This window comes from Hippocampus bargibanti, linkage group LG20 (genome assembly GCF_051943395.1).
Source record: "Hippocampus bargibanti isolate YZ-2025 linkage group LG20, ASM5194339v1, whole genome shotgun sequence".
Lineage (NCBI taxonomy): Eukaryota > Metazoa > Chordata > Actinopteri > Syngnathiformes > Syngnathidae > Hippocampus > Hippocampus bargibanti.
In genome coordinates, this window is record NC_142753.1 from 3,364,555 (window position 1) to 3,389,050 (window position 24,496).

The following is a 24,496-nucleotide window of genomic DNA, read 5'->3' on the forward strand; positions in this document are numbered from 1 at the left end:
CACGGGTCTTTGGTATTGATGTGCCGCCTGTCTCGTCTTCCTCTGCAGCTTGCAAAAGGACTACAAAAAACAGATGCTAATGGCGGCGCACGCCCTCGCCGTAGACGCCAAGAACCTCCTGGACGTCATCGACCAAGCTCGTTTGAAGATGATTACGCGAACAAATTAGTCCTGAAGGATGTGGAAATGTCCTAATAGCAGGGACAAGGTAGACGTTGGTCACCATCGAGACATAGAAATGAACACTACAATCGCCATATTTTGGTGTCTTCTTGTAATTACCGTATTCTCTGGATTGTAAGGCGCACCTTCAACGAATAATATATTTAAAAACCTTTTCCATACATAAGGTGCACTGCATTATAAGGGGCACCTTCAACGAATGACATATTTAAAAACCTTTTCCATACATAAGGTGCACCGTATTATGAGGCGCATGGTCAGCTTTTGAAAAATATATTTCCTTTTAGGTGCACATTATTGTGTAGAAAATACTGTACTTTTATTTTGTTTTTAAGGAGTGCTCTTGTCACATACTTTCAACAATACAGCTTTCAACTCCCCGTTTTAAAACACTTCTCGATTATTCACCAATTATACTTTTTTTGTTCTCTCATGCATTTTAAAATATGTATTTGTTAAAATGTAGCATGAGTACTGTTTATCTGTAAAATTACAGGATGTGAAATGTCTCCATCTTGTGTGAAAATCAAAATTTAAACATTGTCCCAAGCACTGGTAATTAGGTTGATTTAATCACAGATCTAATTCTTAAAGGACAACGGATGCCTCCGGACAAGTTGTGTCCATAATTTGTAAAATCACTTCAAATGACTTCTACTGAGTACATTTTACAAAGATTCCACCGCATATAGCCGTTTTAAGACTCACACCGAATATTCAGGAAGTCTTGTTTTTGAGTTGGTGACGATTCCTGATGTGAGATCACGTCAGGAATGCCCCTGACCGAGAAAGCGACACACAATGCATTTTGGGTACTTTATTTGGTCTGAAAACTTTGTGTTGATCCATGTTAATGGCAAAATTAGAAGGAAAACACATAAATAACACAATGGTAAATTGTTGTGTGTTGCACCAAGACTACTGCTTTGATACTAGTTGACACAAATTCCCAGTAGACAAATCAGCCCATTTCCAATGTTCCTTAGGCGCTATCTTGTGCATTTTCTGCGACGCTACATTGGAGTCCTGACGGCTCAAATTGATACAGACGGCCTTCTTGAATCGATTGCAAACATTTATGCTTTCCTCTTCAGAACTATTTGAATCATATTCATAAGTGGATGAGTAACAAGAAAGCATCTTCTCCAAATCTGATGCTATTGTTTTGATTCTAGAGCAAGGCAAGACATCCTGGCGTGATGTCACGAACAAGGGGGCGGGACCTTCTGAAACTGGCCATCTCCGAGGTCATTTTGAAGTAGTTTTGGGACACTAAGTCATTTTTATTGGTCTTTTGCATTTGACTCAACATATCAGCCTGCGTGTTTTGGGTATTTTAGATGCTATAAAATGTTTTTCTGATGTCAGTTAGGAAACAAAAAAATGGTGTCGGTTGTCCTTGTAAAGAACACCCCCCCCCCAAAAAAAAAATACAGATTTAATCTTCATACATAAAGGAAACCATACCCAAAAAATACAATCAATTTGTACAAATGTACTGGGTACTTTTTCAATCACCCTGCACATATTTTTTAAAGTTGTCATTTTTAATAACTTTTGCTATTTAACACGCGAAGGCACCATGAAGGCCTTATCCTCGTGACAAACTGGAAAGCAGATGAAGTGGTAAATGTTTCAATATGGAATATTTCCAGCGTTGATTTTTACTGGATGTCTTACTTTTTTTTTGTCAGTATTGTTTCGCATTCTCATCATTCAGCTTTAAATTGACGTTGAGAACAGTTCTCCTACCAGTGGTCATTTTCCTTTAATGTATAAAACATCTGAACATTTACAGGTTAAATGTTTTTAATTGTCTACTTCTCTCAAGTTGGAATTGATTTTCATGTTGTAACACTTTTTAAGGGATTGCTTGGTTATTGGATAAAATGGATGGAGAACGCCATATTCTTTGAATTATATTTAAATATAATTTGGTTGGTTTCAGTCTAGTGTATATACATATGCATATGCTTTAATATGGATGGTATAGATATGAAGTCATATTCGGTTGCCTGTTTATTTTTACACCAAAAACATCACATTGGCAACTTTTCAGACTAGAATCCAATACTGTGAATAGACTAGAGTCATATTATTTATTGGGTGAATGGCGCCTTCAGTTGGATGCTTTTGGTCAGCCGGTTTGAACCTGATAAATTCCCAAAACGGCATGTATATACATATCTATTACACAAATGTTCTTGTGATATTTGTCCCCAGCACTTCTCTCAGGAAAGACTTTCATCATGTACAATTGCAAATAAAACAGTTACAAGTCAGCTCAGCGTTACCCTTTATTTGCCGTACAATAAGCTATTTCGACACCAGAACTAACACTTGGGTTCTGATTTGCTCAAAATTAGTCTTTAAAAAAACTGTTTCCGCCCGGTTTCGAACCGGGGACCTTTCGCGTGTGAGGCGAACGTGATAACCACTACACTACGGAAACTGACGGAAGTATCGTCAGTATTCACGGTATTTCAAAGAACCTAGGTCATACCAGCGACTATACTTTTTGAACACAAATATCGGTTATTGGGCTAACGCATTGTTTCTTTTTCCCTGCAATAACCTTATTTGAAAATAATAACAATCGAGAAAAAGAAAACGTGTTTCCGCCCGGTTTCGAACCGGGGACCTTTCGCGTGTGAGGCGAACGTGATAACCACTACACTACGGAAACTGACGGAAGTATCGTCAGTATTCACGGTATTTCAAAGAACCTAGGTCATACCAGCGACTATACTTTTTGAACACAAATATCGGTTATTGGGCTAACGCATTGTTTCTTTTTCCCTGCAATAACCTTATTTGAAAATAATAACAATCGAGAAAAAGAAAACGTGTTTCCGCCCGGTTTCGAACCGGGGACCTTTCGCGTGTGAGGCGAACGTGATAACCACTACACTACGGAAACGCTTGGATAAAGTAGTGGTAAGTAGCTTGATATCGTTGGCCTACGACCATTTAAAACGGAAAGTACGTCATCCTGCCAAACTATGACATTATCATACGGAAATGTATGCGCATAAATTCTGGTAGTACTCAATCGACTTTAAAAACATCACCACGAAAGCCATCGCTTTGCGACCAGGCACACTTTGGGTACGACCACCCGAACCGCTTTACGGCAATACACATACACACCTGTTTTCTGGAGACCAATCAGGGTACGACATTTTCCGATTTACAGGTCACTTAATTTATTTACTTGAGCGAATATGATTTATGGATTTTGAGCGTAATTGCGACGCCTAACCTGTAAATTCTATATTTTTTGTTGCCCAGCTTCGTCGTGGAGGAGCCTTTTATAATGGAAACCCAAGTATGACAGGTAATACTTCTGTCAATACAATTTTAATATCCACCTGCTCCATTATGGTTCTGTACACCCTAAAAGGTCGTTTTTTCAAAGAGTAAAATTACAATTTACAATTGGACAAACTGCGGCCCGCGGGCCACATACGGCCCGTTAGGCTTTTTAATCCGGCCCGCCGAATTTGCCCAAATTATAGTAAAAACAGTGTCTGAAACTCATGACAAAAAGTTAGAGGACAACAGGGCAGATAACTGAAAAGTTGCCTGCCCCATTTTTCACAACTTGAAGCACAATGAGACAACTAATCACATTAAAAAACATTGTCACAAAGTATAAAGTTTTTTTTTTTAATCAAGAATGTACCTACTACAAATGCTACCTTGCTTAATTTACGGTAAATGTGAATGGCTGTAGATTTTGCTGCAGTAGTGGATTGTCACTGTGGTGCACAATGCAAATTTGTGGGAATTTGTGTCAGCGAATATCAAATAGTTGTCTTGGTGCAACACACAACGATTCACCATGGCGTTATGTATGTGTTTTCCTTCTAATTTTCGCCATCAACACGGATCAACACGAAGTTTTCAGACCAAACAAAGTACCCAAAATGCATTGTGTGTCGCTTTCTCGGTCAGGGGCGGTCCAAACGTGACGTCACATGGGGATCGTCATCAACTCGAAAACAAGACATCATGAATATTCAGTGCAAGTCTTAAAACGTAAACTATAGCTATATGCTGTGGAATCTTTGTAAAATACGCTCAGTTGAAGTCATTTGAAGTGATTTTATAAATTATGGACATAACTTGTCCGGGGGCGTCGGTTGTCCTTTAATGCTTTAGGTTTAGTATTTCCGGCCCAAACACTCCCTCCAAATGCTCCTGGCCCGGCCCCTCTGTCCAATTTTAGAACCCAATGCGGCCCGCGAGTCAAAAAGTTTGCCCACCCCTGGACTAGACAAAGGGCTTTTGATATTTTTATACCAATTCGTCCTTTTCGAAAAAGTTTATTTGAAAAACACTTTCGAAAAAAAGCAAAATAATTTCCCACAATTGGGTAGACGACTGTGTAAATTTCCCTTGTGTTGCTGTCATTGACGCTTTTTTTCTGTTTTGTATTTTTCAGGCCGTGCTTTCATTTTAAATGTACATGAAATAAGGATGTAAAAAGTCGAACATGTGTCCCGAGGTGAATGGGGGACGGACACCACCCGAGAGGTGAGACTTTTTTACATTTAGAATATGTACATACAAAATGTCTAGGTTTTTTATATAATTATAAATATGAGAGACAACATTCTAGTGGAATTTGGTGGTCTCCTGGGTGATGGCACGGTTGACGAATTGGGAGTCAACCACTTGGAACCAGAGCTCCATGTCGTCGTGCCGGTGGGGGTTGAGGGAGACGGCGGAAATCTGGTCTGTTTCTATTAGGAGAGTTGATTGGGCTGAGGAGGAGAAGAAAAAAAATCCTCCTGGCTGGCTCCCCAATAAAGAGTTTGATGTTTCTCTTTATTTGTCAGAATTCCCAGGCAGGTGACACGAAGAGCTTGATTGTGGCGTGGAGTCGAGCAGGTCGTGCTGTGAAAAAAGGATTGAAAGACAAACCCCAAATGGGATGCAAAAATATTTACAGTGGCTGTAAGCGGCAGTTGTGCAACGTCACTTCTGGTGCCTATCTGTGCTACAGAAAAAAAATGATGTTCAGCGTAAATGCATCGATACACTTACTAGAAGTAAAATGCGATCCAAAAAACCCGAAATTTACCAAGTGCTAACCTTGACACCTATGCACCCTCAGATTGGAAACATTACATACCGACAGTGTTACTCTTCTTGACATTACAAAACAACGCTGATCACATTGTCAGCCGTGATCGTATAGTGGTTAGTACTCTGCGTTGTGGCCGCAGCAACCCCGGTTCGAATCCGGGTCACGGCATCTTTTTTTTCCATACTTAAAAGCAATTGAAAGATTTTGACCCATTCCTTGAGACGAAGACGACCCCCAAACAACTATGACCCATTCCGAAGGTTACCCACATATCTCATATCAAGTCATGTGGTTTTTCAAAGTACATCTGAACATAATATCGTTTTGTGAAACTGTTAAGCGCTTTGTTATAGCTTTAGCTGTTGTTAAAGCGCAAAATAAATCAATATATATTGTATTGTACTGTATAATTGCAGTATTTCTGTCTTAATAAACACTACGTTACAGTACTCATTTAAAGATTTCCGGAGTTGTAATCTCGCTATTTCTCGCGTTAAGATCTAGGACCCGGAAGTGGATACCGAAACAGTGTACAGTAAATCCACCTCACGCTTCGCGACGACTGTAACTATTTTTTTAGCGGTGGAAGTGCTGAAAAGGGTGACGCATGCTTGATATTTGGACGCGCAGCTGATACACGTATTGTATTTTTTAAAAACATATCGTCGCGGTGAATGAGACGGCCGAGATCCTGGGACGAGAAAATTCGTAACGAGAGAGCCGCCTGAGTGGCCCGTCATTCAGTCACTGGCCTCCTGGCATTTTCGACTACGGTTAGTGTGATTTCAAACAATTTATGTTTTTGATTAAAATTGATATATGGGACCAACGTGTGTGCCAACCACGCACTTACAGCCTTTTTGCACTGCGAAATCTATTACACATCTATAATGAAAGAAAGTATCACTCTGTATTCACCTGATTTATGTCGCGATCACACACTTATTTTTCTTTTAGTTTAGGAATGTGAGTTTAATTCCATCCTACCTGATTGCCAGATCCAAACAATGCTTCTTTCAGGCATCGAGACTAACAATAACAAAACCAGATGAACAGGTTCCACAAATGTCCTTGTAGCTGCAGTTTATCCCTGTCCGAATTGACATGGGCTAAGGCCGCAGGCAAAGCCGAGGAGACACCACCCCGCCCTTGCCACCATGGTCCTCAAGTCGTCTTTCACCACCCTGGTGGTGGGTGTGTTCGTGGTGTACGTGGTGCACACTTGCTGGGTGATGTACGGTATCGTTTATACCAAACCGTGCGAGCTGCCCAGCAGCACTGGTTGCATCACGCCGTTCCTTGCGGGAAACCCTGAGCTCGAGGTCAGTAAGGGGTTGTCTAATCTGGAAATGGAAAAATTTGATATTTATTTATTTTTTTAGTGATAGTATGTCATTTGTTTGTATCTTCCAGATGAGCATCTACATGGCACTCTGGTCCAATGCAAACGGCGGACACACCCTCATCCACAAAGAAGAAAATTTTAATATCAATGAAAAGTTTGAGAGGTCCGTCGATGATAACTGTCACCTTTTAGCTAAAAAAAATGCACTGAACTGATTTAGCATAATTTTGTTCACCCCGCTAGTCAATTAGTAGATTACTAAACAAAATTCTTGAATTTGTTAACATGATCGAATATGCGGCTACGCTCCAGGACGGTGAACGTCTCCATACCCAAGAAGACGCGCAACAACGGGACACTCTATGCACTGGTGTTCGTCCACCAGGCCGGCGTCAACCCGTGGCAGGACCCGCGGGAGGTGCACCTGGCAGCTCAGCTGACCACTTACATGGTGCCCAAACCCCCTGAAATCTCCCTCATTACTGGGGAGGACCAAACGCAGGTGTGATGCCCTCAAACGCGGTTCATGAAGGTCACAGATTTGACCAACCAATGAATAGATTCTTAATTCCATTCTAAAGGGTGTCGTGAAAGAAGCTGTCCAGACCAAACAACGAAAAAAAGAAGAAACTCGGGTGTCAGATCAGCCCGTCTCGCACTGGCGCTCCCGCCTGACGATCAACATCGTGGGCGACCATTTTGTGTTTGACAAGGAACACGTTCCGAGCGACGTGCGCCGCTACCTCAGAGCGTAAGGATCTGCCAATCTATCTGCATAGATGTGGAATAGTGTGTTTGTATGTGTATGTTTTATTGATTTATTTGTATTTTTCTAATGAAAATGTCGATTGCTGTTTTCAGGTTTCAAAGTGAGAACAAGATGGTTTACCTACCTCTGCTCTTTGTTGATGAGCTCAGCAACCGCATCAAGGATCTCCTGGTAACACCAAACTATTTCTGTCTTTTTGTTAAAGCGTGACGTGGAGCGCCATTCCCAAATTTGTTCGGGTGTTCTTTCTTCTTGCTTGGGTGCCGATAAAGCATTGGCCATGGCCTCTGGCAATATTTTTTTCCTTGCACAAGGGTGCAGCATTTCCCTATTTTTCATGTTAGTGCTTTGTTCCAGCTTCAGCTGTCATTAAAGCGCTATATAAACCAATGTATTGTATTGTATTTTGGACAGCTGCCCTCATTTCAAGCTCATATAACTCCAGACCCATATAATTTAGGAATTAACAATTTTTTTCTGATAACAGAAGAGAGTCTACGGTGTCTTACGCTGAATTGAATGTTTATCTAGTCCTAAAATTCAATATTCTGTGGTTGCTGGAATTCGAGTGACAATGACAAAAACCCTGGCACTGGATTGGACACATTTTTGCACATATTCTGGCAGTGAATGAGTAAATTTAGAAGAAATATTAGTTCCTCAAAATTGTTTGGCGAACAAACGAACTCTTGCTAAAGGAATTTGTGGCGAACCAACCAATGTTAATGAGCAGGCTAGCTAGTAAGCTATCAGTAGGTCATACGTAATGTGGTTAAAATCCAAGTGTATTAGCTGTCTATTAGCTATCTATTAGCTTGCTAGCAGGCTTTCTATCTATTTGAGTTATTCCGGGTTGAGTAAATGCTGTCGCGTGTGTCTGTTGCTGCTCACCCACAGAAAAACTTATCCTGTGACTGTAAAGTGACCTTGAGAGTCTTGAAAGGTCGCTTAGAAATGAAATGTATTATTATTAAAAAAGCGAAATTTGCATGATGTTGAGACAGCCTCTGTTGCGTTGTTAGGAAATAAACAAGACCACGCTGGAGCTTCCGCTCACCATCTCCTATGACGCCATCTCCTTGGGAAGATTCAGGTTTTGGATCCACATGCAGGATGCCGTCTACTCCCTGCAACACTTTGGTACGACTCTCACAAACACTCCAGCCTCGCGCCGCTTATTCGCGTTGCCGTTTGCCCCCTCGCAGGCTTCACGGAGAAGGACGCAGACGAGATTAAAGGGATCTTTACCGACACCAACTTGTACTTCCTGGCTTTGACCTTCTTCGTGGCCGCCTTCCACGTGCGTCGCTTTGCAAAGATTCATGCGCTGATTTTGAAATCAGGCAAATGAAATGACAAGAAGAATCGAAAAGAGGTTTTGTTCTTTGTCTCCAGCTACTCTTTGACTTCTTGGCCTTCAAGAATGACATCAGCTTCTGGAAAGAGAAGAAAAGCATGGTGGGGATGTCAAGCAAAGCGGGTACGGCAATCTAACCTAAAAAAAATTAAATTAAAATTAAAAAACCATGCTAAAATGCATTCACATGCCAAAACAATAGATGGTGTTGTCACCTCTAACCCATGGAGGACAGAGTGAATTAGTTTTCTTAGCGTAACATGGCTAATTGATGAAAACGTTTCTTCTAAAAAAGACTTTATCAACATAGCAGGGATAATACTAGTGGGCCTCAATCGGCAGTACATATGCACCTAAATGCTAACAACCACTCATTTCACGACAATGAGGTTCAAATCTTAGCGAAAGAAAATAGATGGTTTTAAAGGGGAGTAAAATAAGCTTTTTTTCATAAAAATCGTCATGGTGGGGTGAGGTTCAATTTGGATTGTTCGTACAACATACTTCTTAGGCAACATAGGCGTAGTTATGCTGGTGAGGTGATACCAGAGCAAATGGGGCAATCAGGCCAGTCGTAGACCTCATACTCAGGCAGGACAATCGAAGTAATCAGTCAGCACAATAGAAGTAATCAGTGTAGCCGCAGGGAGTAGTCCTCTGCTCCCCCCAACCTGAGAGCAGGGACCAATCATAGCAGAGTCTGGGACCACCACGTCTGGACAGTAGGGATATATATAGGGCCGAAACTACCAGCAAAAGACTTTTGTTCACTGATGAAGCATCTTGGATAAGAAGCGAACCGTCCGGAACCTTCAAAAAAGTACAGATGACAGCTGAAGAAACCTTTTCATCGATGGACCACTTCTGTACGACAGAGTTTACACAGACGAACATGGCTAATTAACAGAATTTTTGGAATTATTATAATTATTTTTTTGTCATAATGTTGCTACCTTCTGTCAGTGCTATGGCGATGCTTCAGCACCATCATCATCTTCCTCTACCTGTTTGATGAGCAAACCAGCCTGCTGGTCCTCATCCCCGCTGGCATCGGCGCCGTGATTGAGGTGAGCTTGCTCACATTTGATCCTCACTGCGCCAAACTTCCAAATAATTGCCGATACGAGCAGTTTAAATTGTCAACGAACTGCATATTATGATCTCAAAACATGCTGTCATTTTAAATTTATTTTATAGCATGCGCCTTAAAAAAAAAAAATAGCTTCCAGGAAATTTGGTATGATGGTGCAAATCCCCATTGGCTAGCAAAGTATTCTTACGTTTATAACAATAGAAATTCACAAATAGTTAGGGAATAACACCGTTCCGTTATTATTATATTGTTTGGTAAAAACGATGTTTTTTGTAGGTGTGGAAAGTGAAGAAGGCCTTGAAAATTCAAGTGGTGTGTAAAGGAGGAAAACCCACATTCATGGTAAGTTTAAGGGCACCCATAACACAAAGAGCATCCTTGTTCCTCATTACCGTTAGACAACCGACACCCTGGACAAGTTGCGTCCATAATTTGTCAAATGACTTCTACTGAGTGCATTTGACAAACATTCTACCGCATATAGCTATATTTTCCGTTTTAAGACTCGCGCTGAATATTCATGAAGTCTTGTTTTCGAGTTGATGACTATGCCCTCAGTGACGTCACGGAGGGAACACCCCTGAACGAGAAAGCGACACACAATGCATTTTGGGTACTTTTTTTCGTCTGAAAACACCGCATTGATCGCAAAATTAGAAGGAAAAATACATAAATAACGCGATGGTGAATCGTTGTGTTGCGGTAAAACGCAGAAAGAAGGTGCAAGTTTACACAAATTCCCAGCGGACAAAGCAGCCCATTTCCAATGGATCTTGTGCGCCATCTTGTGCATTTTCTGGGTGCTACATTGGAGTCCAGACGGCTGGAATTGATACGGAAGGACTTCTTTAATCGATTGCAGACATTTATGCTTTCCTCTTCAGAACTATTTGAATCATATTCATAACTGGATGAGTAACAAGAAAGCATCTTCTCCGAATCTGAACTCTCTGAAGCCATTGTTTTGATTCTGGAGCAAGGCAGTTTGTGAAGGAGTATCCCGGCGTGATGCCACGAACAAGGGGGTGGGACTTTCTGAATGTCACCAGTTCCTTGCTTATTTTGTGGCAGTTTTGGGACACTTTAAGTCATTTTTATTGGTGTTTTGCATTTGACTAAAAATATGAGCCAGTTTTGGGTATTTTAGATGCAATAAAACGTTTTTCTGATGTCAGTTAGGAAACAAAAAATGGTGTCTGTTGTCCTTTAAACCGAATGCCCTAGAAACAACTTTATTTTACATTCCCAAATGTAGAATACGTCCCCACGTTGAACAAAAGTATGACAAAATGGTGCTTTTTCTCTGCAGTATGGCAAGTTAGACGAATCGGAGAGAAAAACAGGAGAGTACGACACTCAGGTAACCCGCAACCAATTGCAAAGCTCTGTTCCTGTTGTTATATTTTTTTTTATCATTTACTTTAAAATCTAATTCTTCCTGGTCTCTTCCCCGTAAGGCCATGAAGTACCTCTCGTACCTTCTCTACCCGCTATGCTTTGGGGGGGCCCTGTACGCCCTCATATACCTGCGATATAAAAGGTTTGGGAGGCTGTAAATTCACAAGCATTGGCTGAGCATTCACTTATTGGGTGTCTTATTTGTGTTTTTTGTAGTTGGTACTCGTGGCTCATTAACAGTATGGTGAATGGTAAGTTTAGACCACCAGTTGCTTTTAACGCTCAGCATCACAATTTAATTTTTCCTCCTCAAACTAAATTTTAGGTGTGTATGCATTTGGCTTCCTCTTCATGCTTCCTCAACTGTTTGTCAACTATAAGGTGAGTTGGCAGGTATTTAAATATCAACTATTGGAGAGACAAACATGCATTTTCAAAATGTTTTTTTAATATATTTTTATTCTCGCTTTTTCTCCAACCAAAAGTTGAAGTCAGTGGCTCATCTGCCCTGGAAGGCTTTTATGTACAAGGTGAGAAAAACACGGACAACTGTCATGAGCGTCATATTTATATTTTACTAATGATTCCACATGAAGATTCACTCATTCACCGCCATTCACAAATGTATTCAGGAATTGAAAATATGACGTAGAGCGTTATTCCCGAATTTTTTTGGAGTTTGTTTTTTTTTTCTTGCTTAGATGCCGATAAAGCGCTGGCGAGACCTCTCGTAATGTTTTTTCCCCTTCTACAAGGGGGCAGCATTTCCCTTTTTTTCCATGTTGGCGCTTTGTTCCAGCTTCAGCTGTTGTTAAAGTGCGTTATAAACCAATATGTATATATTGCATTGTATTTCAAGCTCATATAACTCCGGACCCATATAATTTAGGAATTAACTCCTTATTTCTGATGAAAGAGGAGAGTCTAAAGTTGCCTATATTGAAGAACATCTAGTTGTGCCACAGTCTGTGGATGTTGATACAGTACATACATGTATTTAATTTGGACAGCTGCCCTCATTTCACGCTCATATAACTCCAGACCCACATAATTTAATAATTAGCTCTTTTTTTCTGATGAAATAAGAGAATCTAAGATTTCTTACGCTGCATTGAATGTTTATGCAATCCTAAAACTCAATCTTCAGTGGGTCCTGGGATTCGAGTGACAATGACAAAAACCCTGGCACTTGAGTGGATCCATTTTTTTTCAGCAGTGAAAGAGAACACAACTAAGAAATAACCCCCTCCCCCATTTTGTATGATGTGCACTGTGGTACTTAGGAAATGGGCAAATGATTAAAAGGTGTTGACGTGAACAACAGTAGAAACTGCACGAGGGGCCAAATGTAATTCTTCCAAATTTCACATGAAAAAACAATGGCAGAAATAAATTTGTCGCGGGTGGAAAATGACAAATGTTCATTTATTATCATAATTCAAGAGACGAAGTATTATTGGTTTTCTATTACATTCTTTTTACATTGGCAGGCTTTTAACACCTTCATCGACGACATATTTGCCTTCATCATCACCATGCCGACATCCCACCGATTGGCCTGTTTCCGAGACGATGTGGTCTTTCTCATTTATCTTTACCAACGATGGTAAAGACACATATAAACACAGACACCCGAGTGCAAACCAGAGTTAACTAACCCGCTTTTCCCTCTTTAGGCTCTATCCAGTGGACAAGACAAGAGTGAACGAATATGGAATTTCGTACGATGACAAACCCAAAAGGAAACCTCACAAGGACTAAAAAAATGTGAACATCCTTCCTTTCTTGGAACTTTTTTTTTTGCCCTCTCAACTATTGACAAAAAAACTATTTTTTTGTGATAATTTTAGAAGAGGGCATTTTTGTAATTTCTTTTTTAAATGCCTCACCTCTTTTTTGTTCAAGTGACATACAGCGATACCTTGGTTTACGAACTTAATTGGTTCCCAGAGTGTGTCAGGCGAAAAGTGCGTATCCCAAAAAATAATTTCCCATAGGAAACCATTAAAATGAGAATAATCCGTTCCCAGGTGCCCATAAAACATAATTTTCTACTTTCTAATTGTCTAAGCCTTAAAGCTACACAAAATATACCTTATTTTATGTATAATAAATGTGATATAGTATTATAATTAAAGAAATAAACTGTCGTGTATAATAAAGTGGTTTTATTTACCTTTGTGATGGTCGTTGATGGCTTGATGGAATGGAGTGGCCGCTTTCATCAGCATTAAACACTTGATGAGGAACGTAACCTTCTTTTTTTACCATCTTGAAGAATGATCCCTTGTAGGTGCTTTCTCTGTGATAATTGTATCTAGTTCCTCATCAATTGTCTTCTGCTTTGCTGGGTTGAGAGCTTTTTGCATCAAGCGTACAGATGGCTTGTGCGGGTTATTTGTGGAGCCTGATTGATGGCATATTTTAACCTTGCAGTCTACACTCTGCCTTTGAACTATCGAAGTTGAAACTCTCACTGTCGTCTGCCTGTCTCTTTAATGTTTAACCCCCCCCCCCCCTCACTGCTGCCTTGTTGACCAATCACGTGGCTTTAACATAAGACTGGGGGTGGGGAATAGAGGACAAAAACAGTCGGCTACCATCTTGTTAGAAGAACGGGCTCGTTCGCAAACGACACATCACTCACTCAGAAGTTCGTATGTCAAGGTAAAGTTTGTATGCCAAGGTAAAATTTTCATAAATTTAACGTTTGTCAACCAAAAAGTTCGTAAACCAAGGGGTCCGTAAACCGAGGTATCGCTGTACTCCCAAAATCATGCAATGCATTGGTGCCAAATGTCAGAACACTTTTAAGAATGTTTATTTCATCTTTATCTGATAGATGCTTGGAAAAGGCATTGAAATGAACAAGAAAGTATTACTACACATTTGTCCTATCCAGATTCCACTGCATTGTTTTTTTTTTATGCGTGAGACTTTAAAATCCATTCTTACACTAAATTCCAGGTTACCTACCTGGTATATTTGAAGAGTTTTTTCACAATTTTAATTGATGTAAGCTGGAATAAACTGCCTAAATATACTAACTCATTTGGGCGGTTTTATTTTTTTACTATGGAAATGGACAGTGATAATTTATATTAACTGTACATCAGATGTAATCACGTTCATGTATGTTCCATCCAAAACCGATCACAAAAATGATTCTCAAATTTAAATAAATATCGAAAAAGATATCGCGACATATTTTGACCAAAAAAATCTATTGCAAATGTCCCCATTGTGGGACTACAGTATTAAAGGCTTTCTGATTCTGATAATCACTGAAATACACGTACCAACAATTGCAAAATACACCAAACGTACAGGTCTTTAATCTCTGTTCTTTAAATTATTTAATTGAAATATGATAAATCTTAATTTGCGCAGTATAAAACATTTAAAATGTGATCCTCGCGGCGGGGGCAAGACAACGACGACTGTCGCTGGTCAGTGACGTCACCGAACAGCGACGCAACGTATAAATACCAAATTGCGGCCCATCGTCGTCCCTTTTTCCAACAACAGGAAGTGAACGTGCCTAAGGTGCTCGGTTCTTCACCCGAAGCTAAGGCCCGCAATCCGGCGACTAGCACCATCCAAATTAGGCATCCAACGCCGTAAACGTGAATAAAGACTTGCATCATGGCTTCCGTGTCCGAGCTCGCCTGTATTTACTCGGCTCTTATCCTGCACGACGATGAAGTCACTGTCACCGTAAGTGTATCGCTCTCGCTGTTAGCCTAGCCGCTATTTGAGTTTATTTTTTTTTACTTCACCTCGTCATAGAAAGATTGATTTGTTTCCAAAGTTACCTTTTTTCCTGGACATTTACAGTATTGTGTCTGTGGAGGGTGGCGGCTTAAATTGAGCTACACGTGAATGCTAGGCTAACTCATGTCAGGAGGGGACATGAGTGCCAAATGTGCAAGCAACCTGCATTGTCTATCCATCGCAACACACTTTTTCACGTGTTCTATATTGTCAAATTTAGTCAGTGAATCCTTCGATTTTCTAAACGTGGCGCATCATAAAACATTTATTTAAAACGCAATACTTGTAAAAATTTCATTTGAAAAGTTGATACCAGTTGAAGTGAGGCTAGAAACTGTTGTCAAAAAAGTCTAAGCCAACCTTTTCTGAAGCCTTAAACGATTCCATGACGTCCAAATTTGAGTTATTGAACTTGATGCAGATCTGAAGTTGTATGATGCCGCTTGTCACAATTATTCCTTTCAACCATTTTGAATGTAGGAGGACAAGCTAAACGCCCTGATCAAGGCTGCCGGTGTAACCGTGGAACCTTTCTGGCCCAGTCTCTTTGCCAAGGTAATGCATCGCTTGTCATTTTCTACCTTAAAGGGCAACGACACCATTTTTTTGTTTCCTAACAGACATCAGAAAAACGTTTTATGGCATCTAAAATACCCAAAACACGCAGGTTGATATTTTTAGTCAAATGCAAAACACCAATAAAAATGAGCTAAAGTTTCCCAAAACTACTTCAAAATGACCTTGGAGATGCCGAGTTTCAGGAGGTCGTCTGCCTTGCTCTAGAATCTAAACAATGGCTTCAGATTCAGAGAAGATGCTTTCTTGTTACTCATCCAGTTTTGAATATGATTCAAATAGTTCTGAAGAGGAATGCATAAATGTTTGCAATCCATGAAAGAAATCCTCCCGTATCAATTCCAGCCATCAGGACTTCAATGTAGCGTCTCAGAAAATGCACAAGATGGCGCCCTAGCTCTGTTGGAAATGGACTGATTTGTCTGCTGGAAATTTGTGTCAACTAGTATCAAATAGTCACGTCAGGCATCGTCATCAACTCGAAAACAAGACTTCCTGAATATTCAGCGCTAGTTTCAAAATGTAAAATATAAAGTATAGCTATATGCAGTGTAATCTTTGTAAAATACGCTCAGTAGAAGTCATTTGAACTGATGTTACAAATTATGGACACAACTTGTCCAGAGGTGTCTGTTGTCCTTTAAATGAAGTGGATATGACGTCTATTGTAACCTGCATTTCGATGCATTAGGCTCTGTCCAACGTTGACATCGGCAGCCTTATCTGCAACGTCGGCGCTGGTGGCGGCGGTGCGCCAGCGGGAGCCCCCGCTGCAGCCGCGGCCTCTGCAGGAGATGCCCCAGGTAAAAAAAAAAAAAAAATATTATAAGAGGGCTGGGAGCTGGAATAACTTTTCAGGGTTTGGTCATTTTGATTTTTTTAATCCATGGTCTTTAATTCACAGCAAAAGCAGAAGAGAAGAAGGAAGAAAAGAAGGAGGAATCAGAAGAATCTGATGACGATATGGGCTTTGGTCTTTTTGATTAAACCACCTGTTTTTCTAAAAACAATAAAATGACCAAAAACTATCTTACCTGTTCGTCGTCCTTTTCTCATGACGAAATCATACCTTTCTAGACTTAAATTATACTGGTAAGGTAGAACTCCGAAACACAATGTTTGCAGCCAGTAATGTTTCATATTGGGGGACTTTTCATGGTGTAAATTTGATATCAGACGTAAACAAAAAGTATGTATGCAAGTAAGCATACTGTACACTTTTATGTGACAGTCTAGGAAAAAAATGTAAATTGTACAATTTATAATCAGCATTCAGATCAATTTCTTACACAATCCTTATTTTGCTTCCTTCATTGCATCATTTATATTATCCTTTTTTCAGTGACGAAGCTTTTCAGAATCAGAAAACCTTTATTTGTCCCATAAATGTGAAATTTGCGGTCTACAGCAGCAATTTGAAAGGGGATGGGGTGGGCGGTTAGAAAGGATAGAAAAACAAGATTAACTCCCATTTTGTAGCCATTTAATACCACACAATGCAACGGTCGTTGGTGCAATGACAGACTACCAAGAGACATAAAAAAAATATATAAATTGAATGAGCAAAATAGAAGCAGTACACATCTATCATTTTTAATTCTGTCAGGAAAATAGAATGTAATGATGAACAGTAGTGACAAAATGACTTGTTCCGGTTTCCCCGGAAGTTGTATACACCAGATGGCGAGAGCGTGGCCATCTGCACCCGGCCCCAATGCGTGACGCGCGAGTCACCTGGAAATAAAAGCAGTTCTGGTAGCGAGCCACCCGGCGCGATTGAGCAAAAGCGCCGCAGAAGAAGTTCGGCCCGGCGCCTGTGCGGACGTACGTCAGACATGCCTGTTCATCGGAAACACCTGTCTTGGATTTGGAAAAGACGGGCACAGGTGCAGTTTAATTGTGACAGCGAGAAAGGCAGCGCTGTAGGCAAGTGAACACACGAGTTTTAATTCACAGAGAAAAAGAGAAGAAGAAATAGTCAAAGTTAAAAAGTCAAAATCAGCTTTATTGTCAAATATGCTAATATGCATGACATACAGCACAGATGAAATTATTGTCCTCTCGGACCCAGCATGCAAGGCACTTATAATGACTTTAACAAACATAATAAACATGAAAACGGCAATTTGCCGGGAGAGGGGAGCCGCTGCGTGTTCACCTACCGCCATCTTGGGAAAAACAAAAATAACAAATATGACAACACAAAGACGCAGAGTCGTTCATTCTTCAGGACTTGCTGTACCCTCTTTGTGATGACTGCGCCATCATGTGGATAATAAATGTCATGACACCAATATAATGTTATGGTAATGCTAGGCTTACTCTGTATGGCATTTTTCCTTCTCTATCATTATTTGCGCCCATTCGGTGTACATAGTGTCTCACTCTCGTTTTCGTGATTTTTTAGAGCACCCTCGCAGATTTCGGCGTTGCCGTTACACCCTCTCGCCACAAAGGGGCGCTGTCGTGCCATGAGGGTTCCCCGACAAAGCGGACGACAAAATGGGTTCCACATGAGGTGACGACACACTTTAAATTGATGCTATGGAAAATGGATTTTTTTTAAGGGAGGATTGTCTCAGATAGTTGAGTGTGTGTGCTCCAGTATCTGCCTTGAAGTCAGACAATATATTGTTGCAAATATTTGTCCTTCTAAATGAGTCAGATGTTGCATTCATTTACGGCGGAGGGGGCGGGGGTCTCAAAGTCTTGTTGTGTTGGCCCCAAAGTGTGTGCACGTGCGTGCGTGTGTGTGAGTATGTGTGTGTTCTGTAATCCATCCAAAGCAAACAAGCCTTTGTAGCTGACAAAGTGTGATTGATGCAGCCTCAGCCTCCACGGTCCGCTTGCGACGTTGCTTGATGGTGACAGTGACTGACAACCGCCTTGACAAAGTGACAAAAGCGGTGGGGTGGCGTTCATTGTTGCCCCCCCCCCCCCCCCCCCCCCAGTTTGAGAGCTCCGAGCCCGCTTTTGGAGAAGTTTTACAAATCGTTTTGATTTTTGTTAACTTTTGACCCATTGTTTGCCTCATGATATGTTAGCATGATGGGCAAGGGGAGCGTCAAGGAAAAGTCGTCAATGGTGGCGCCTGGCGCATTTATTAATTAATGTGGCCACCGACTATTTTGGTCCAAATTAAAACACATGAGCATAATACACCATCTAAATAGGACTGGTCAAAGGTCAAGTTTATTTCATCATTATAGGACAGTAAAGTGCTAATTTTATGAGTTAGTCGATGCCTCCTTTAAATATCCTGTACATTTTCAGTGGATGGTAAAGGCAGACCTCATGTAACCATTTACTGTATTATCATTGCCCACAATAGGTGCACATTTTGTCTTTAAGCAAACACACAGACACACACACACACACACACACACAGAGAAAAAAGTACCATATTTTCCGGTGTATAAGATGCACCGGAGTATAAGGCGCACCCCCCATGAATGGTGTATTATCAAACCTTTTCCATAGACAAGGCACACTGGAATATCAGGCACACCTTCGATGAATGATAAAAAGTTTTCCAAATCTAATATATACATAGTGTTTTCAAAATAAAATAATAACATGTAATAATAATAATACATTTCATTTATAAGCGCCTTTCGAAACGCTCAAGGACACTTTACAGTCACAGGATCTTTTTTCTGCGGGTGAGCAGTGGCAGCCACACGCGCCAGCCTTCACTCAACCCGGAAGTAGCATAAAGTAAAAAAATATATTATAATAATAATAATAATAATAATATGACAACACAAAGACACAGAGAGTCATTCATTTGTGAAACAACATATTTGGACTTTTTTTAAAAAATTCATTTCTTTTATCAATATTACTTAAACATTCTTTTCACAAAATTGAACATTTATTTAAAGAAAGGGTTCTTCTCAAGTTTATAAAGATAACTCTTGTTAAACATTATTTTCACAAACTTGCAATTTTATTAATTTTATTATTCTAAAGTTTCCCAAAATTTTACATTTTGTTTAAAAAATCTGAATCTGAAATATTCACATTTTTAATCATGTTTTTATAAAGGTAACTTTTTCAAACATTTTTATTTTAAAAAAAGTTGTTAAGTCTCAACATTGTAGTTTGTCTCAAAAAATAATAACATATTATCAGATTCAGATTTTTAAAAATATTTTTTAAAAGATCACTTAAAAATATGTTTTCACAAAAGTGCAATTTTATTAAAAATGATTGTTCTCAAGTTTCTCAACATTTTACATTTTGTTTAAAAAATCAGAATCTATTTTATAAAATCCACATTTTTAATCATGTTTTTATAAAGATAACTTTTTCAAACATTTTTATTTAAAAAAAAGTTGTGAAGTCTCAACATTGTAGAGTTTGTCTCAAAAAATCAGAACATATCAAAGATTCAGATTTTTAAAAATATTTTTTAAAAGATTACTTAAAAATATGTTTTCACAAAAGTGCAATTATAGGAGAGGCTGGGATCACACACTACATCATCTATGGGGGGCGGGTGAGGGGTGGTTGCTGACAGTAGTTTTGAGACCTGTTGTGGTTCGATATGACTTTACATATAAGGCGCACAGAGTCATCTTTTCAAGAAAATCAAGGCTTTTGGGTGCACCTTATACAATACACCTGTCACGCTTTGCGAGGTGGTGATGGCGGGTGTGGATCCCAAAAAGCAGGCAGGAGGGAGCAGCAGGTTGTATTGTATAGGTTAGTATTGTATAGGTTAGTATAGGTTGTATTGTATGTTTTTTAGACAACACAGAAACACCCTGAGCAACACACGATCCCAAAAAGCAGGCAGGAGGGAGCAGGAGGTTGTTTGACAAATTGTATTAAAATAAAGGTCAGCAGGAACAAAATGTAAAACATCAAAATCATCTGAACGGAAAAAAAGTATCAAAAGAAGACCAAAAGTAAAAGTCCGCCAAGGTTAAACAAACACATGCACAGCTTGCAACAAACATGCAGCAAACAAACAATGAACCGGCACCGGATGATCGTGCCGGGTGTCCTTTTAAGTGTCAATGATTAAACGACCAACACCTGCGAGGCTGCAGGCAGGGCTGACGTCGCTGGTGCTGGTCGTTTTAATCACTGATACTTAAAAGGACACCCGGCACGACCATCCGGTGTCGGTTCATTGTTTGCTGCATGTTTGTTGCATGCTGTGCATGTGTTTGTTTAACCTTGGCGGACTTTTACTTTTGGTCTTCTTTTGCTACTTTGTATTTTTTCCATTCAGATGATTTTGATGTTTTACATTTTGTTCCTGCTCACTTTAATTTAATACAATTTGTCAAACAACCTCCTACTCACTCCTGCCTGCTTTTTGGAATCCGCACCCGCCATCACCACCTCGCAAAGCGTGACAACACCAGAACATACAGTAACCCATTTTTCCCTCATTCTTTCATACAGGCATCCTACCACGTTGATGATATGCCAGAGGAAGAAAACCGACCGTGACGTGAATCTACAACGAAGATGACATTGACCGGCTGCTCACTTGGGGAGGTATGTGTCCAAATGGCATGAACGGCGTCTTCTCTGCACACATCCACTGAACACACGAACAGTGAACACATACTTGCAAGCATCTGTTGAACCAAAAACGGTCACATCTCAAATTTTCCCGAAACGCTGACTTCCACTTGATGGCACTGTTGACATATGCACGTCGTTATAGAAAAAGGAGCATCTCCCTCCTCCCCCGCCCCCGGCTTGGTTGTCCCCCTCCCCTCCCGTCTTACATTAGCCGTCTATTCCCCCATGCTGTAATGCGCCCTTATTAGAAAAGCAGACGCACCTTGACGTGCGCAATCTATACGGGCTGCGGAAAGTGGAAAGTCAATGTGAGTCTCTCCCCCCTCCTGCCTCTTCGAAATGCAACAAATGAAAATCATACAGCCGAATATACGTCGCATGCGTAAAGTCACTCCATTATAAGAGCGTGCGTGCACTTTTCTAAAGGGTACTTGACGAGAGCGGATGACTGCACTTTTTTTTGTCTGACAGACTGAAGCCAACTGATTATTAACTCATTCCCTGCCATTCAGGACTTTATTCGGGAACTGAAAATATGACAGAGCGCCATTCTTGAATTTAGTTTTTATAATGCTTGGGTGCCGATAAAGCGCTGATCGGACCTCTGGCATTTTTTTTCCTTCCACGATAGGCCAGCATTTGCCTTTTGTTCATGTTACCGCTTTGATCCAGCTTCAGCTGTTGTTAAAGCGCTATATAAATTAATATGGATGTATTGCATTTTGTACAGCTGCCCCACTTTCAAGCTCAGATAACGCCAGACCCATATAACTTAGGAATTATTTTTTTTTTCTGATGAAACAAATGTCTTAAAGGACAACTGACACCATTTTTTTGTTTCCTGTCATCAGAAAAACGTTTTATAGCATCTAAAATACCCAAACACGCAGGCTGATATTTTTAGTCAAATGCAAAACACAGATAAAAATGACTTAGCGTCCCCAAACTGCCACAAAATGAGCTAGGAACTGGGGAGATTCAAATAGTCCCGCCCCCTTGTTCGTGACGTCACGCCAGGACACTCCTTCACAAACTGCCTTGCTCCAGAATCAAAACAATGGCTTCAGAGAGTTCAGATTCGGAGAAGATACTTTCTTGTTACTCCTCCAGTTATGAATATGATTCATATAGTTCTAAAGAGGAAAGCATAAATGTTTGCAATCGATTAAAGAAGTCCTTCCGTATCAATTCGAGCCGTCGGGACTCTAATGTAGCGCCCAGAAAATGCACATGATGGCGCCCAAGCTCCGTTGGAAATGGGCTGATTTGTCCACTTGGAATTTGTGTAAATTTACACGAATTTACATAAATTGCGTGTTACCGCAATTGGCTGCAACACACAACAATTCACCATCGCGTTATTTATGTAGTTTTCCTTCTAATTTCGCTATCAACACTGTGTTTTCAGACGAAAAAAGTACACAAAATGCATTGTGTGTCGCTTTCTCGGACAGGGGCGTTCCAGACGTGACATCATGTCAGGCATAGTCATTAACTCGAAAACAAGGCTTCATGAATATTCAGCGCATGTCTTAAAACATAAAATATAGCTTATAGTATATGCGGTGGAATCTTTGTCAAATGCGCTCAGTAGAAGTCATTTGAAGTGATTTTACAAATTATGGACGCAACTTGTTGCGAAGGTGTCGCTTGTCCTTTAAGGTGCATTGAATATTTATGTCGTCCTTAAATTCAATATTCTGTGGGTCCGGCAATTTGAGTGAAAATGACAAAAACCCTGGCACTGGAGTGGACACATTTTTGCACATGGTCCGGCAGTGAATTAGTTAACGATCACAACACAGGTAGCAATCTTTTTTTTCCTTGTTTCCCCCTCTAACAAGATAAATCATTCATCAAAGTAGTAGTCAACACCTGTTTATCTCGGCCTGTGCGAGTCAGTCAATGGATAGGTGTTTGTTTTTTTGTTTTTTTGAGCATCTTACTTTGCATGCAAAACACCCTCGAAGCCCAGACTGCAACGCTTCTACATTCGCTGTCGGTACGATGTGCAAAACGCCAGCAGACCGCCTCCCGGGGAGCGCGTCTTTGCTTAGGGTTTTGTGGCGCCACAACAACATCACGCCGCGTCCACTTTCGACCCGTGACGGGATGGGGCGGGGGGGTTACGCTGGTTATTGACTCGACCGCGAGGGAGTCCGCCAGGCCAGGAAAATGTGCGCAAAACATGGCGCTCTTCACCATGAATTATGTTGATGGGTCTCGGCTCAGGAGAAACTCCCTCTGGTGTCTTTCATCTCACTTTTGAGAACCAATATGTGTCGCAACAGTCAGGTGCAGCGGCGTCATGGAAAGGAAATCCAATACTTTTGTCCAAAAAAACTCTTAGCAACAAAGAACATAATGTTCAGCACCGCTTGTGTCTATTGAGGCTTTTTTTATATATATATGACTCGACCGCGAAATATGATATATAGGATAATATAATATATATACTGTATATAAATTTAGAGAATGAAAAATACCTGTGCTTTGCTAAATATGGATTGGATTGAAAATGGATTAGCTTTTACTAATCTCGCAATGGAGAAATTTACATTTCACAGCAGCAAAGTGATGAAAGTAAGAATAAAAGGAAAGGAAGAATTAGAAAAACAAAATACAGGAGCTGCCGTAAAGGCAGACATTCTCACTGCGCCATTTTTAAGTCAAAAGAACAAAAAATAACAAAGTAATATTATTACAACTCATAGACAGTAATTCAATTTTTAGCACATTTTGCACCCTCTCTGTTACATGAAGCAGTTCTTGATAAAAGAGGAGAAGATCAAAGCGTCCTTTTCAGGATCAGGGTCGTCATTGTGAAATGTGCACGTCTGCTACTAGCTAAATGTTGAAAGCATACACAAATCTATAGGATTCATTGACCAAAAGAGACTGTTTCACATCTCTGGTCCCACGTAAATCCGCTTCAATTCCAAGCCGTGACTACTGCTACTACTGTATCCTACCAGGCACCCTCCAATTGTTTATAATAATAATAATACATTTTATTTCTAAGCGGCTTTCAAAACTCTCAAGAACACTTTAAAACTGTCTATAATTCACATATACAGTAAAGTCTCGTTATATCGATATCGGATATATCGATAGTCCCGGTTATATCGATACTATTTCTATGCACGCACGGAGAAAATTACATGCAAACAGGGTCGGATATATCGATAGTCCCGGTTATATCGATATTTTTTCGGACTCCCTTGAATATCGATATAACGAGACTTTACTGTACTCAAAATCAATCCACCTTCAATGCTATATAATGCAGCGCCTACCTTCAATACCTTTTTACCTCATCCCCTTTCAAATTGCTGCTGTGGACTGCAAATTTCCCCATTGTG

At 40.3% G+C, this 24,496-nt stretch overlaps 3 protein-coding genes, 1 long non-coding RNA gene and 4 other non-coding genes across 17 annotated transcripts in view; 5 read left to right on the plus strand and 3 right to left on the minus strand.

Annotated features, from left to right (window-relative positions):
- Positions 1-2,465, plus strand: part of ptk2aa (protein tyrosine kinase 2aa) — a 48,517-nt gene extending 46,052 nt beyond the window's left edge. For all 8 annotated transcript variants that reach the window (XM_089023120.1, XM_089023121.1, XM_089023122.1 and 5 more), the window contains one exon: positions 49-2,465. In XM_089023120.1, the coding sequence (XP_088879246.1) occupies positions 49-169 (121 nt within the window). In that variant the 3' untranslated portion in view covers positions 170-2,465. The remainder of the gene's footprint in view (positions 1-48) is intronic.
- Positions 2,466-2,562: 97 nt separating this feature from the next.
- trnav-cac (transfer RNA valine (anticodon CAC)) lies at positions 2,563-2,635 on the minus strand. The gene has a single exon. It is a non-coding gene; the product is annotated as a tRNA-Val (tRNA).
- Positions 2,636-2,796: 161 nt separating this feature from the next.
- On the minus strand, positions 2,797-2,869 carry trnav-cac (transfer RNA valine (anticodon CAC)). The gene has a single exon. It is a non-coding gene; the product is annotated as a tRNA-Val (tRNA).
- A 161-nt stretch (positions 2,870-3,030) lies between these two features.
- On the minus strand, positions 3,031-3,103 carry trnav-cac (transfer RNA valine (anticodon CAC)). The gene has a single exon. It is a non-coding gene; the product is annotated as a tRNA-Val (tRNA).
- Positions 3,104-5,374: 2,271 nt separating this feature from the next.
- trnah-gug (transfer RNA histidin (anticodon GUG)) lies at positions 5,375-5,446 on the plus strand. Its single transcript has one exon. It is a non-coding gene; the product is annotated as a tRNA-His (tRNA).
- A 330-nt stretch (positions 5,447-5,776) lies between these two features.
- On the plus strand, positions 5,777-14,291 carry clptm1l (CLPTM1 like). 3 transcript variants are annotated; one of them, XM_089023633.1, is made up of 18 exons: positions 5,777-6,051; positions 6,277-6,600; positions 6,692-6,786; positions 6,936-7,125; positions 7,205-7,374; positions 7,485-7,563; positions 8,415-8,532; positions 8,598-8,692; positions 8,788-8,872; positions 9,713-9,816; positions 10,119-10,184; positions 11,152-11,202; positions 11,300-11,382; positions 11,457-11,491; positions 11,566-11,621; positions 11,726-11,770; positions 12,731-12,846; positions 12,917-14,291. In XM_089023633.1, the coding sequence occupies exons 2-18, from the start codon at positions 6,436-6,438 to the stop codon at positions 12,999-13,001; spliced, it is 1,638 nt and encodes a 545-aa protein (XP_088879759.1). In that variant the 5' UTR covers positions 5,777-6,051; positions 6,277-6,435; the 3' UTR covers positions 13,002-14,291. The 3 variants fall into 3 exon arrangements, with proteins under 3 accessions (XP_088879759.1, XP_088879758.1, XP_088879757.1); XM_089023632.1 differs by having other exon boundaries at positions 6,299-6,600; XM_089023631.1 differs by having other exon boundaries at positions 6,356-6,600.
- A 457-nt stretch (positions 14,292-14,748) lies between these two features.
- Positions 14,749-16,618, plus strand: rplp1 (ribosomal protein lateral stalk subunit P1). Its single transcript, XM_089023308.1, has 4 exons — positions 14,749-14,957; positions 15,495-15,569; positions 16,282-16,393; positions 16,495-16,618. The coding sequence occupies exons 1-4, from the start codon at positions 14,886-14,888 to the stop codon at positions 16,575-16,577; spliced, it is 342 nt and encodes a 113-aa protein (XP_088879434.1). The 5' UTR covers positions 14,749-14,885; the 3' UTR covers positions 16,578-16,618.
- Positions 16,619-17,321: 703 nt separating this feature from the next.
- Positions 17,322-21,104, plus strand: LOC148882729 (uncharacterized). The gene is made up of 3 exons (XR_016118614.1): positions 17,322-17,476; positions 17,998-18,108; positions 21,009-21,104. It is a non-coding gene; the product is annotated as an uncharacterized LOC148882729 (long non-coding RNA).
- The last annotated feature ends 3,392 nt before the right edge of the window (positions 21,105-24,496 follow it).